Source organism: Kogia breviceps, chromosome 2 (genome assembly GCF_026419965.1).
Source record: "Kogia breviceps isolate mKogBre1 chromosome 2, mKogBre1 haplotype 1, whole genome shotgun sequence".
Classification (NCBI taxonomy): domain Eukaryota; kingdom Metazoa; phylum Chordata; class Mammalia; order Artiodactyla; family Physeteridae; genus Kogia; species Kogia breviceps.
In genome coordinates this window covers 33,703,416-33,716,511 of record NC_081311.1, presented here as the reverse complement: position 1 = coordinate 33,716,511, position 13,096 = coordinate 33,703,416, and the positions used below count along the sequence as shown (strand labels likewise).

The 13,096-nt window shown below is 40.0% G+C and overlaps 1 protein-coding gene across 1 annotated transcript in view; it reads right to left on the bottom strand.

The window, feature by feature from the left end:
• The window catches only part of LOC131751125 (protein FRA10AC1), a 48,979-nt gene extending 40,530 nt beyond the window's left edge, over positions 1 to 8,449 (bottom strand). Inside the window, exons 1-5 of the mRNA XM_067025035.1 lie at positions 8,221 to 8,449; positions 6,383 to 6,459; positions 4,970 to 5,065; positions 4,812 to 4,857; positions 408 to 484 (exon numbers count right to left, since the gene is read on the bottom strand). Of these exons, the coding sequence (XP_066881136.1) occupies positions 408 to 484; positions 4,812 to 4,857; positions 4,970 to 5,065; positions 6,383 to 6,459 (296 nt within the window). The 5' untranslated portion in view covers positions 8,221 to 8,449. The remainder of the gene's footprint in view (positions 1 to 407; positions 485 to 4,811; positions 4,858 to 4,969; positions 5,066 to 6,382; positions 6,460 to 8,220) is intronic.
• Positions 8,450 to 13,096: the final 4,647 nt, after the last annotated feature.

Here is a 13,096-nt window from a genome sequence, read left to right as displayed (position 1 = left end):
GCCTCAGATATAAGAAGGAATTTCATGTGTGGGAAATATTAGAGTGAGGTATCTTGTTTGCCCTATCTTTTAAAAAGCAATCCCAAACCTGAGGTCTAAAGAGTTCATTATTTCAAAGATCCTTGTGGGGGAAAAAAAAAATCACTGCATTATCAGGCACATGAGTATTCCTCACATAATCCTCTTATTGCCAGGATCAGCAGGCTGCCTGAAGCCTGTTGCCAGAGAAATGGGGCTCATGATGAGTTGCTTAGCTAGAAGCTTTGAATGGCCTCTCCACCTTATAACAACAAAACTGGAATGGAAAGCAGGAGAAAATGACAGAATCAGAAGATATAGTAGCTGTGAGTCTTCAAAGACACCCATACCTACCTCCCATTATGTAAAATAAACTTTATGACACTTACCCCAATCGCCTGAAGTCTTCTTTTTTGCCACCATAGTATAAAATATAGTCATTTACAAACTTTGTATGCCTTTGATACTGAAATGCAAAAAATTAAGGATTTTATTTGTTCAGTAGTTGGGTGTTAATGACATATTAGTGAGCAGGGGAAAAAAAGCATAGTATGAGTCTATTTAGTTTTTTAAAAATATACAAATATATACCATACATGCTTATAAATTAAAAAAAGATCTGAAAGGGTAAATATTAAACTGTTAAGAGTGAACACAGTACAGTAGAAGGGCTTTCACTTTCTACTGAATACTCTATATTGTTTTGAACATTTTCAAGCAATAACTCTCTGGAGAGAAGGACAGCTTCCTATATACAGCCTCACACCACCACTCATTTTAATCATCAAAATATGAAAAACAAATTATAGTTTCTAAAGTTAAAGGTGAGGAGTAGAATTTTTCTTCATTATAAAATATAATTTAGCTATTTCAGTAACAATAAAGCCTCCAAAACAGAAGATGTAACTTTTATTATATTAAATCTTAACACGAGGCTTTCAAAAGGAAATATAAGAGATCACATTATTTTTTATATTCTTTTAATATTCAAAGAAGCTACAGTCATGTTTATTTTCAGTGCAATACAACAAACACATGAGCATTTTACTTGTTTTAAAAAGCTCCATGGTATTCTCTCTAGAGCTGAACACACACATAACAGAACTGACATAATATTGTCTGTGACTACAGCCTATTATATTAAAGACGAGCAGTTATTTAATTGATCACAATGTGTTCTAACAGAATAGTGAGCGAATCAAAACATAATTCTGAAACGAGCAAGAAAGCACTTAACATTTCAGAAAAGAAAAAGGATAAAAGCCAGATACCCAGAGATCTGGGTTCTAGCTCTTGGTCTATCACAAACTGGTCATGTGACACTGGCAAGTCACTTAAATCTTTCAAGAGCTCAAGTCAGCAAACTTTTCCTGTAAATTGTAAATATGCAGGCCATACGGTCTCTGTTAAAACTACTCAACTCTTCCACTTTAGCATGAAAGTAGGCACAGGTAACACCTAAATGAATGAGCACAGCTGTGTTCCAATAAAACTTTTATTTACAAAAACAGGTGGTAGGTGGGACTTTGCTTCCTGGAAGATGGAGCAAAGATGTACAGTTGATCCCTGAACAGGGTGGATAGAACACTCACCCTCCTCATTGTCCAAAACCTGCACATAATGTATAATCAGCCCTCTGCATCTATAGATTCAACCAACTGCAGATCGTTAGTACTATAGTAAAATAAATACCCATATTTACACAAGTAATACAGTAAAATAAAAATCCTTGGGCTTCCCTGGTGGTGCAGCGGTTGAGAGTCTGCCTGCTGATGCAGGGGACACAGGTCTGTGCCCCAGTCCGGGAAGATCCCACGTGCTGCAGAGCGGCTGGGCCCGTAAGCCATGGCTGCTGAGCCTGTGCGTCCGGAGCCTGTGCTCTGCAACGGGAGAGGCCACAGCAGTAAGAGGCCCACGTACCACAAAAAAAATAAAAATAAAAATAAAATAAAAATAAAAATAAAAGATAAAAATCCTTGTATAAGTGGACCCTCACAGTTTAAACCCTGTGTTGTTCAAGGGTAGGGTCAACTGCACTTCTCCCTATTCCTCCCACTGAGAACTAAAAACCTTGGAAATTATATATAAAACAAAGATAAGAAGACTCTGAAAGGTAGAGAGAAGAAGGCAGAACAGCTACAGACCTCAGGACCCATGGTATGACATGGTGCTGAGTTCCCCAGGTTTTCTTTTTGCTTAATAAATGCCAGACTTGGAAGTGAAGAAGCTGGATAGCTGGAAATACCAACAAGCACAGACAAAAGAAGTCCCAATAAAAGTCTGTTCCCTCTAACAAAATAATCAGGAGAGAGGCAGCCTAACAGGAAAGATAACTCTTAGGCAGTAACTACTCTATTCCAGCCAAATACTCCAGAAAATCTATGGCCCCACCTCCAGCCATGCAAGAAAAGGGGATCTAGGGCTTCCCTTGTGGCACAGTAGTTAAGAATCCGCCTGCCAATGAAGAGGACACGGGTTCAAGCCCTGGTCCGGGAAGATCCCACACGCCACAGAGCAACTAAGCCCATGTGCCACAACTACTGAGCCTGCACTCTAGAGCTCGCGAGCCACAACTACTGAAGCCCGCGTGCCACAACTACTGAAGCCCACGCGCCTAGAGCCTGTGTTCCGCAACAAGAGAAGCCATCGCAATGAGAAGCCCGCGCACCGCAATGAAGAGTAGCCCCCACTCGCCGCAACTAGAGAAAGCCCGTGTGCAGCAACGAAGACTCAATGCAGGCAAAAATAAAATAAAAATAAAATTTAAAAAGAAAGAAAGAAAGAAAGGGGATCTAGACTTTCACCCTGACCAGGCTGTAACTAGATGCCCCAACACCCCCAACTGAGTGGTGTGATAGGAGGAGTAGATGTTGAAATGCTAAAGGAGCAGTGGCAGATGAGATCCATGGCAAAGCTAAGCTATTGGGTTAGGAGATAAGAGGAATAAATAAATTGGTGACAAGAGAACTTCTATAACTTAAAGAAAAGGATCAGAAACAATAAAGTGAAAGTGGTGACTACAGGATAGTGGGTATATCTAATTGACATCGTCTACTTCTCCCTACCCTGACCACAGTAATAAATGCCCAGAAATACTTTCACTCTCCAATACTCCCAACAGTAATATGGATGGCCAGTGGTAGCAGCTTGTGTAATAAGCCAGTCTTACCAAAAAGTTGAGCTGAGAGATGGCTATCACAGGGAAACAAGGTATAACTTAAAGACAGCCCCAATTCATGCCTGAAAGCTGAAGTCAGAGCAGGCCTGAGACAGTCCACAGACCTATTATTTTTTTTTCATTTCTATTTTTTCTAACATCATTATTGGAATATAATTGCTTTACAATGTTGTGTTAGTTTCTCCTGTATAACAAAGTGAATAAGCTATATGTATACATATATCCCCATATCCCCTCCCTCTTGCATCTCCCTCCCGCCCTCTCTATCCCACCCCTCTAGGTGGTCACAAAGCACCGAGCTGATCTCCCTGGGCTATGAGGCTGCTTCCCACTAGCTATCCACTTTGCACTTGGTAGTGTATATATGTCCATGCCACTCTCTCACTTTGTCCCAGCTTACCCTGCCCCCTCCTCGTGTCCTCAAGTCCATTCTCTAGTCTGTGCCTTTATTCCTGTCCTGCCCCTACATTCATCAGAACCTTTTATTTATTTATTTATTTTTAGATTCCATGTAAATGTGTTAGCATACAGTATTTGTTTTTCTCCTTCTGACTTACTTCACTCTGTATGACAGAATCTAGGTCCATCCACCTCACTACAAATAACTCAATTTCGTTTCTTTTTATGGCTGAGTAATATTCCATTGTATATATGAGCCACATCTTCTTTATCCATTCATCTGTCAATGGACACTTAAGTTGCTTCCATGTCCTGGCTATTGTAAATAGTGCTGCAATGAACATTGTGGTACATGATTCTTTTTGAATTATGGTTTTCTCAGGGCATATGCCCAGTAGTGGGATTGCTGGGTCATATGGTAATTCTATTTTTAGGATTTTTTGGTGTTTTTTTTTTGCGGTACGCAGGCCTCTCCCGTTGAGGAGCACAGGCTCCGGACGCGCAGGCTCAGTGGCCATGTCTCACGGGCCCAGCCGCTCCGCAGCATGTGGGATCCTCCCGGACCAGGGCACAAACACATGTCCCCTGCATCGGCAGGCAGACTCTCAACCACTGCTCCACCAGGGAAGCCCCTATTTTTAGTTTTTTAAGGAACCTCCATGGTGGCTGTATTAATTTACATTCCCACCAACAGTGCAAGAAGGTTCCCTTTTCTCCACACCCTCTCCAGCATTTATTGTTTGTAGATTTTTTGATGATGGCCATTCTGACCAGTGTGGGGTGATACCTCATTGTGGTTCTGATTTGCACTTCTCTAATGATCAAACAGACCTATTATTAAGCACAGTTTTACAAAGACATTAAATAGCCAAGAAACAGGTAGGAAAAGAGTAAGAGTTAAAATGAGACTGAAGATAATAGTATAAAAATAAGAAATATTGACAGCTTGACAAAAATGGATTGGAAAAAATATCTGCAAGTACATGGACTTTGTAAACCTATTTATAGAAGATTAGTAAATGTTTTGCCTCTAAATCTTTCTTATATATTAGTAAAAGAGAATTGTACTCAGAAGTATAAATGGCAAAATTCCATATCAATAAACACTTACCTTTAAATATAAAATTTATGTCTATCTGACTTCACAAGATTTTATGAAATAAAATAGATTTTAAAAATTGTATTAGTCACAAAATGTAGAAATATAAAAGGATACAGCATCCATAGCTATGAGATGAAACCTTCTATTTCTTGCTTCTTCCCTGTTAAGAAAAATTTTATTTTAAGCAAATTCAAATGTCTATATTTAATTAATATAATCAAATCACCAACATCTCAAACCAAAAAAAAGTAATGTACATTGAAGTACCATACCTATCCAGCAATTCTGCTGCAACTTGTTTATGGACCACCTTTCCATGTTTTTCTTTCTGAAATGGCTTTTCGAGCAGTAAATCATCTTCAACTGTCCTGGTTTGTTAAGAAGAAAAATTATTAGAAGAGTTCATTTTTCTCAGTGTTTCCTCTTTATCATTTTCATAATTGGAACATGTTTTAAAGAATTCAACTCTTAAAGACTCACTGATCTTTAATGAGATATTTTACATCTCCTTTAATATCTTGACTTTATTTAATACCTATAAAATGGAGAAGACGAGACTAACAAATGCATGGGTTCTGGTGTCACACCACCTGGGGTTCTTGGTTCAAATTTTGGCTCTGTCATTCATTACCTTAATCTTAAATTACTTAATCTTTTTGTGCCACAATTTCCTTATTTGTAAAGTAGAGATAACAAAGCTTTCAGTAACTGATAACATGGAAAAAGAAGGGCTGATTATAGATGATATAGACTATAGGTGATCAGCCCTAGTTACAGAAATAGATATAATCCTAGAGCACACAAGACTATCCAACTAGATTGGCTCAAATTCTATTCTTACAAAGTAATATTTTTGAATGAAAAATCTTGAAAATGTAAAGCATTTTAATTTCATTTCATTACATAAAAATGTAATTTACTATATTTCTATTCTTTTGGTTATCCATGAAGACTGAGTACCCAACAAAAATGTTCAGTCCCAATTAGTATGCTTATATATTGTTTTCAGTGTCAAATAATAAACCAATTTTTATAAGTTTGGTTAATATGAATCAGTCAACCACTCCTAAGTTAATGGATAAAATCAAGTTTCTAAGCACTGAAGGCTGAAAACAATGCCCCTTCCTAAACACAGCCACTCCACCAAGATATGGCCTCCTTGTAAGGCTCAGGCTTTATCTGCTAAGAGTTCTTACCTCTTCCATTCAATAAAGACTTCCATGAACTCCTTCTTCTGGCCACTTAGTCTGCTCATTCACAAAATCCTAAGAATTGTGCTGCATCACAATCTCATCCTCCACAGTAACCTCATTTTGCAGTCAAGTACTAGCAAAGGGACAACTAACCAAGCCCCTTCTTAGCTATGACAATTGCAAGTAGAGTCCTTGACAGTTCAATGAAAAATAGATGCAACAGAGAAATCTAAGAGCTTTAACTGATTTCCTTTTTTTCCTTATGCTTCCCTTTCCATAAATCCCTTCACAGCATAAACATTACTTTCTTATATTTTACATAACTGTTCTCAAATTTTTGAGTCAATTCATTACAGTTTAATAAACAAAAATTCATTCAGTAGAGCATAGCTGTCTTCACATGTAAACACAATCCAAAAACTTTAAATAATATTTATACCTCATCTCAATTTAGAAAGGATCGGAAACAGAGATCAATAAAAAATTACTTACTTTTTTTTCCTTTTGCTAGATTCTCCACAGTGTTCATCATCACTAAAATCAGAGTCATAGCCTCCATGACCATGCATCTGTAAAGAAGTATAGTCAGTTATTTAGAACCAAAATTGCCCATAGTTCAGGAAACAGAATAGTTCAAAAATAAGTTATCTTTAAAAGCCACAATAGTTTTAAAGGATTGTGGTGGGCATATCAGGGGTTATCTAGCCATCTAAAACTTTCAACACTTTGAAGTAACAAACTTACCCTTCGGAAAATGAATCAATGCTTTTCACTTTAATTACCAACAAGGGAGATTACTCTTTCACCTTTCCATGTAAAACCAGGTCTAGAAGCTGCCATGTCACTGCATACAAGGTTCAGCAATGCTTTACTTTTATTTGATTCAGAGGAATAACTGCTGGTATTTATCAACTTTGTTCCAGACATTATGCTAGGTTCTTTACAAACACTGCTTCTAATTCTGCAACTTAGGACCTATTACCTCTATTTTACAGATGAAGAAATCACGGACAAAGTTAAGTAAATCAATTATACAGAGCAAATATGTGGCTAAGCAGATCTACTTGATTCTTAAGCCCATGATCTCAACTACTACAAACTGGCTCTCCGGAATATGCTAACAGTTTGATTACTGTATTCCATTAGACTTAATGGATTTGCGAACAGTACACGATCAACTGATAAAACTTTTCCTATCTTCTTTCAAGGTTTTTAAGATACGTGAAGATTTCCTTTTTCTTTGAAACAGTTTCTTCAAGGTAAATTACCTTGTCCTTTGTTCTAGATAACTTTACCTTGTTTCTATTCATTTTTAAATCAAAATTCTTAGAAATACTGTAAGATCTCAATTGTCACTCAGTTGTGTTACAAAGCAACTCCTGGTTCCAGCGTTACATAGAATTTGGGATATACATTTACGGCGGATGGATGGATTATTTGACTATATCTGCTAAATAAGGTGGCTACATCAAACAATCTTTAAATCTTATGAGTCTGTGATCTTCATAATTCCATTTTCAAACTTACGTGTATGGGTGTATATCTCTCTTCCCTGCCCCACAGAATTCGAGAGAGGCTGGCCCTAGCCAAGGTTAAGGCAAAGGTTTAGGCCACTTTCAATTCTACCCTCACTAAGTCACACCTGGATCGCACACCGTTTTATCATGTCAATTCCTTGCTTCCGCTGTTTTATCACATCTGTTCAAACCACACCAGCCTCTCACTCCTTGTCTCATGTCCTCACTTTCTTCACATCCTGATGGGGGACAACCACTGTGCGGAGCTTAGAGATAAGTTCTGGGGTCAGCCTGCCAGAATGCAAATCCTGGCTCTGCACGTTTCATGTCTTTCTTTGGGCATGCTCCTTAACCTCTAGGAGCCTGTTTCCCCCTCCATTAAGGGAGGCTAATAAAAGAAAGTACCGGTCTCACAGAACTGGGCATTTAATGAGTTACCGCATTTTATATGCGGTATATTTATATTTTATAGAACAACGTCCGGTACAGTAAAACCCTCCCAATTTTAACTATTACCGTCATGATGTTTCTACATCCTGGGACACCACCTCCTACCCTTGTTCCCCGTCTCGTTCTTTTCTCATCCATCCCATACCCATCTGAACTCAATAGTTGTATTAAAAAGTTCTCACTCACTTCAGCCTACGAATCAACTGACAAGAACCAAGAGAAACTAGAGAAGGGAGACGCGGGGTGTCTTCTGAATCTGCCATCAAAAAAACGATAATAATAATAATAAACTAGCAACATATGAGGAACAAGTTTCGAGATCTTTCTCCCCGACCCCAAACGCTCATGGCCCTTCTCACACACCCTCCCGCTGAGTCGTTGTTCCCTCCTCTGCCCGCGTCTGCAGCGACGACCCACGGCCTGAGCGAGCTGCTGCGGCACCAGACCCGTCGCCCCGGCTGCGTAGCCTCGCCCCAGCCGCCACCACTGCCAGAGCCACAACAGCCGCCGCCGTCCGCTTCCCGCCTCTCCCTACGGGTCCCAGCTGGGCCCTGCTTCCGGTCCGGCTCGGCCGCGCGTCTCACTTAAATGTCACCGTTCCCGGGCGCGCCGACTTTGTGTTACAGCCAAAACAGCCCCGGGAAACAAAGGCCGCGGGAGAACAGGGCCGGGAGGGAAGGTGGAGGCTCCCAGCTTTCCCGAAGTCGCAGCGCTCGGTTTTTTACTAGAACTTCGTCCATTACGCTCTGGGAAGCCCAACATTTCATCTCGTGTGGCACAGCTCATACTAAGCCCACGCCCCTCGTTTGAAAATTTTATTTCGTTTTATAAAAAACCCTGCCTGAATATCACTTGCCGTCCTCTTTCTAGTAACCTTAGAAAGTCCTCCTGGGAGCAACCTCGCTGAGCGTCTCAGTCTCCGATCTGCCTCTCCTCCCTCCGCTCCCCTCCCCCCCCCAATAAAACATTTCTCATAATTAGAACAAAAATAGCTTTCCATCGCTTCTCCTCCCACACAGTAGATGCCATTCCAAATGCAGCGCTGGTGGCAGAGGAGCTCATCGAAGATGCGAGGAGAGGCTGAAGAGGGAATAGGAGCGATTTCACAGGGTCGCGAATCCTCTGCAGACAAGTGACTTGGCACAGGCGAAAAGAGATCCACAATAGTTACTAAAAAAAAAAAAAAAGAAAAAAGAAAAACAAAGAAGGAAAGAAAAGAAAAAAAATGCAGGCAGGAAAAGTTAAATTATTTTAAGCTCTGCCGGGTTCGCCCTGTGTTTTACCTTTTCTAAATTATGATGCCCCATTCTCCTTTACAGCCTAGTTACTGGGTTCTTGTCGTGTCTCCCTCCGGCTGATGCTATTCATCTTTGCTTCCTCCTCGGTACCCAACACGGTTCCCTGGAAATCACAAGCGCTAATTAAATATTTGTTGAATTGAACTGGCACGCCACTGACTTTCACAGCGGGCTCATTTTAGTGAAAACCTTAGCACGTTACACTCATTTTACATCTTTTGCACCAAAGAGTAGATAACAATATCTACCAGTTCAAGTCTTCCTTCTAGTTCTGACAGTAAATTACAGATACAACCTGCTTTACCCAATGCAGTAAATATGATCTTTAAAAATCTGTAAGTTAAATTATTGTAAATTCAATTATTTCAAAATGCAATCAGATTAAACTTCAGTAAAAACGTTTATTAAAATATTTAAAGCAGTAGGAAGCCTCACGATTTAACATTATACTATATTGAATTGTTTTGTCAAGCGGTTCCTTTTTTAGTAAATATCTAAAATATCTATTCTGTTATTTTATTTATTATTGATAAAACCAAACACACTTGTACCTGGTATTCATTTCCTTTCTACCAATACGTGACCTTTAATAGCATTTTCTACCATTCTTAATATATTTTGTCTGTTGCTTCATTTTCCTCTTACAACAAGCCTGTGCTGCATGCAGCGTTATTAGCCCCATTTTGCACGTAAGAAATAGAAGCACAGAACTCAGAGCCACAGGCCTGGTGAGGGTCTAGAAACTGGGAATACTTGTTTCTCTACAAGACCCTGTTTTCTCCCTGTGGCTCTCTCTCTGTCAAATTCTTTCTTTTAAAATCTACATATTTATTTATTTTTATTTTTGGCTGCGTTGGATCTTCGTTGCTGCGCGCGGGCTTTCTCCAATTGAGGCTAGCGGGGGCTACTCTTCCTTGCGGTGCGCGGACTTCTCATTGCAGTGGCTTCTCTTGTTGCGAAGCACGGGCGGGCTCTAGGCACGTGGGCTTCAGTAGTTGTGGCACACGGGCTCAGTAGTTGTGGTTCGCGGGCTCGAGAGTGCAGGCTCAGTAGTTGTGGCACACGGGCTTAGTTGCTTCACAGCATGTGGGATCTTCCCGGGAAAGGGCTTGAACCCGTGTCCCCTGGCATTGGCAAGCATTGCGGTACGCGGGCGTCTCACTGCTGTGGCCTCTCCCATTGCAGAGCACAGGCTCCGGACGCGCAGGCTCAGCGGCCATGGCTCACGGGCCCAGCCGCTCCGCGGCGTGTGGGATCTTCCCGGACCGGGGCACGAACCCGTGTCCCCTGCATCGGCAGGCGGACTCTCAACCACTGCACCACCAGGGAAGCCCCCCTCTCTCTCTTTTTAACTCATCAACTGTGTGAGAAATAGCTTCTGGTTCTAACATTTTAAGAATTTCAGATCTGTTGCTACAAGATCATTCAGCCAAAGATTTGCATTTCCCCCTTTGAGGCAGCAGTTATTGAAAGAGAGAAAATAGAAAATATATGTTAGCGATAGATCACATGATCTGAACTAAAAACAATTAATACAGGATAGACAACCTACCTGATCAGAAAATCTCAAGTTAGCAATTACAGCTCAACAACTATAAAAACTGCAAATATTTATTAGGGGCCTGCTCTGGACAGAGAACTGTCATAATCATCAGGGTTACAAATATGTAAAAGTCACTCCTTACTCTCAAAGGTTGACTAGTAAGAAAGAACAACTATATAGAAAAAAAACAATAAAATATTCTATCATATATGAAGTGCCTGGTAAATGGCATGAACCTATGGTTCCCAATCTATAAAATGTTCTATTTTAATGAATATGAAAATTTACATGGACACCAATGTTATATAACTCAAATAAAACAACAAAATACTATGATAGGTATGTGGTGGGGGTGAGGGAAGTTGACCCCCACTCCACTCCATCACCCTCCTCTCACACACACACACCCTTATTCCCCGCCACCCTTCCCCCCCCAGAAAAAAAAGTGCTGCTCTGGGAAAACAGTATAATAAAGAACTCCACTTCAAAATCAGCCAGACCCACAATCAAGTTAGGATTCTGTCACTTACTAGCTAGGAGATCTTGGGCAAGTTTTTTTTTTTTTTTTTTTTTTTTTTTTTTGTGGTATGCGGGCCTCTCACTGTTGTGGCCTCTCCCGTTGCGGAGCACAGGCTCCAGACGCGCAGGCTCAGCGGCCATGGCTCACAGGCCCAGCCACTCCGCAGCATGTGGGATCCTCCCAGACCGGGGCACGAACCCGTGTCCCCTGCATCGGCAGGCGGACTCTCAACCACTGCGCCACCAGGGAAGCCCTTGGGCAAGTTTTTAATTGAGTAAGTCTTTATTTCCTCAACTATAAAATGGAGATAATAGTAATAACTATCTCATAGTGGGTTATGAGGTTTAAAATGAAACAATGCAGGTAAAATGCCTAGAATGATGCATAGTTCATAATAAGAATATAATAAATGCTACTTGAGGAAAGTAGCATTTCTTGAGGAAATTCTTGTGATTTAGTTTAACAATTAACTTCTTCTTGAGTATGGCCTAGAAACAGATCCACACTTATATAATCCTATGATTAACGGCATAGGTTTAAGTATGGACTTCTCAATAAATAGTTCTGAGCCAATTTAATATTACGGTAAAAAAAACAAACAAACTCAATTTCTAACTTGATTCACACCATACATATTAGTCACCTTCGAAGAAAACACAGGAAAACCTCTTCGTGATATTTCATGATCTCTTCATTAGGGCAGGAGAAATTCTCTTAGATAGGACACAGAAAGGGCTAACCATAAAGGACAAAAATAAATTACTGACTTCTGTTCATTTAAAAGACTTTATTAAAAAATGAAAAGTTAAGGGGAATTCCCTGGTGGTCCAGTGGTTAGGACTCCATGCTTCCACTGCAGGGGACACAGGTTCGATGCCTGGTCAGGGAACTAAGATCCCACATGCCACGCATCGTGGCCAAAAAAAAAAAAGAAAAAAATTTAAGTCACAGAGTGGGAGAAAATATTGCAGTAGACACATTTAACAAATTGTCAGGTTATATGAAGAACTTTAAAAATAAGTAAAAGGCAGAAACCCAATAGAAAAATTAGCTAAAGAGTTGAACAGGCAGTTCACAAAAAAGATGTCCAAATAGCCAATGCACATAAAACAAAGGGCTTGTCTTCACTAGTTATCAGAGAAATGAAAATTAAGAACACAATGCACACCATTACATACCTATGAGAATGGCTAACTGGAAAAGACAGACTTAGTGCTGATGGAGATGTGGTATGACTATAACTCTCATATACTGCTGATGGGAGTATAAATTTGTACAATCACCTTGGAAAAGGTGTTCAATATTATCTGCTAATGCTGAATGTGGGTATATTCTATGTCTCATATATGCACTCCTTAGAATACCTTCAACAGAAGAGTGAACATATATGCATCAAAAGACCTGAATTAGAAAGCACTAGCACCATTTATAAGTCAAAAACTGGAAGCAACCGAAATATTCAGCAGCATTAGAATAGTTAAATAAATTATGACTTATTCACACAATGGAATACTATACAGCAATAAAAACAGACAAACTACAACTATATGCATTAGCACAGATGAATCTCATCAAGGTAATGCTGAACAAAAGCAGCATTGTATATGCAAAAGAATACATATGACACAATCCTATTCATATAAAAGACAAAAGGAAAAGTAATCTATCTGTGACAAGTCAGGACAATGATTTCTCTGGTGGGTATAGAGGAGGTGACTGGAAGGGGGAACGTGGAAGGAGGCCGTGGCAGGATGGGGCTTCTGGGGAAATGGTAATATTCTGTTTCTTGACCCTGGCATTCACTACATGAGTGGTTCATTTCTATCTATGCTTTGTGTACTCTTATGTATGTATGCTGTACTTCAATAAAGAATTTAC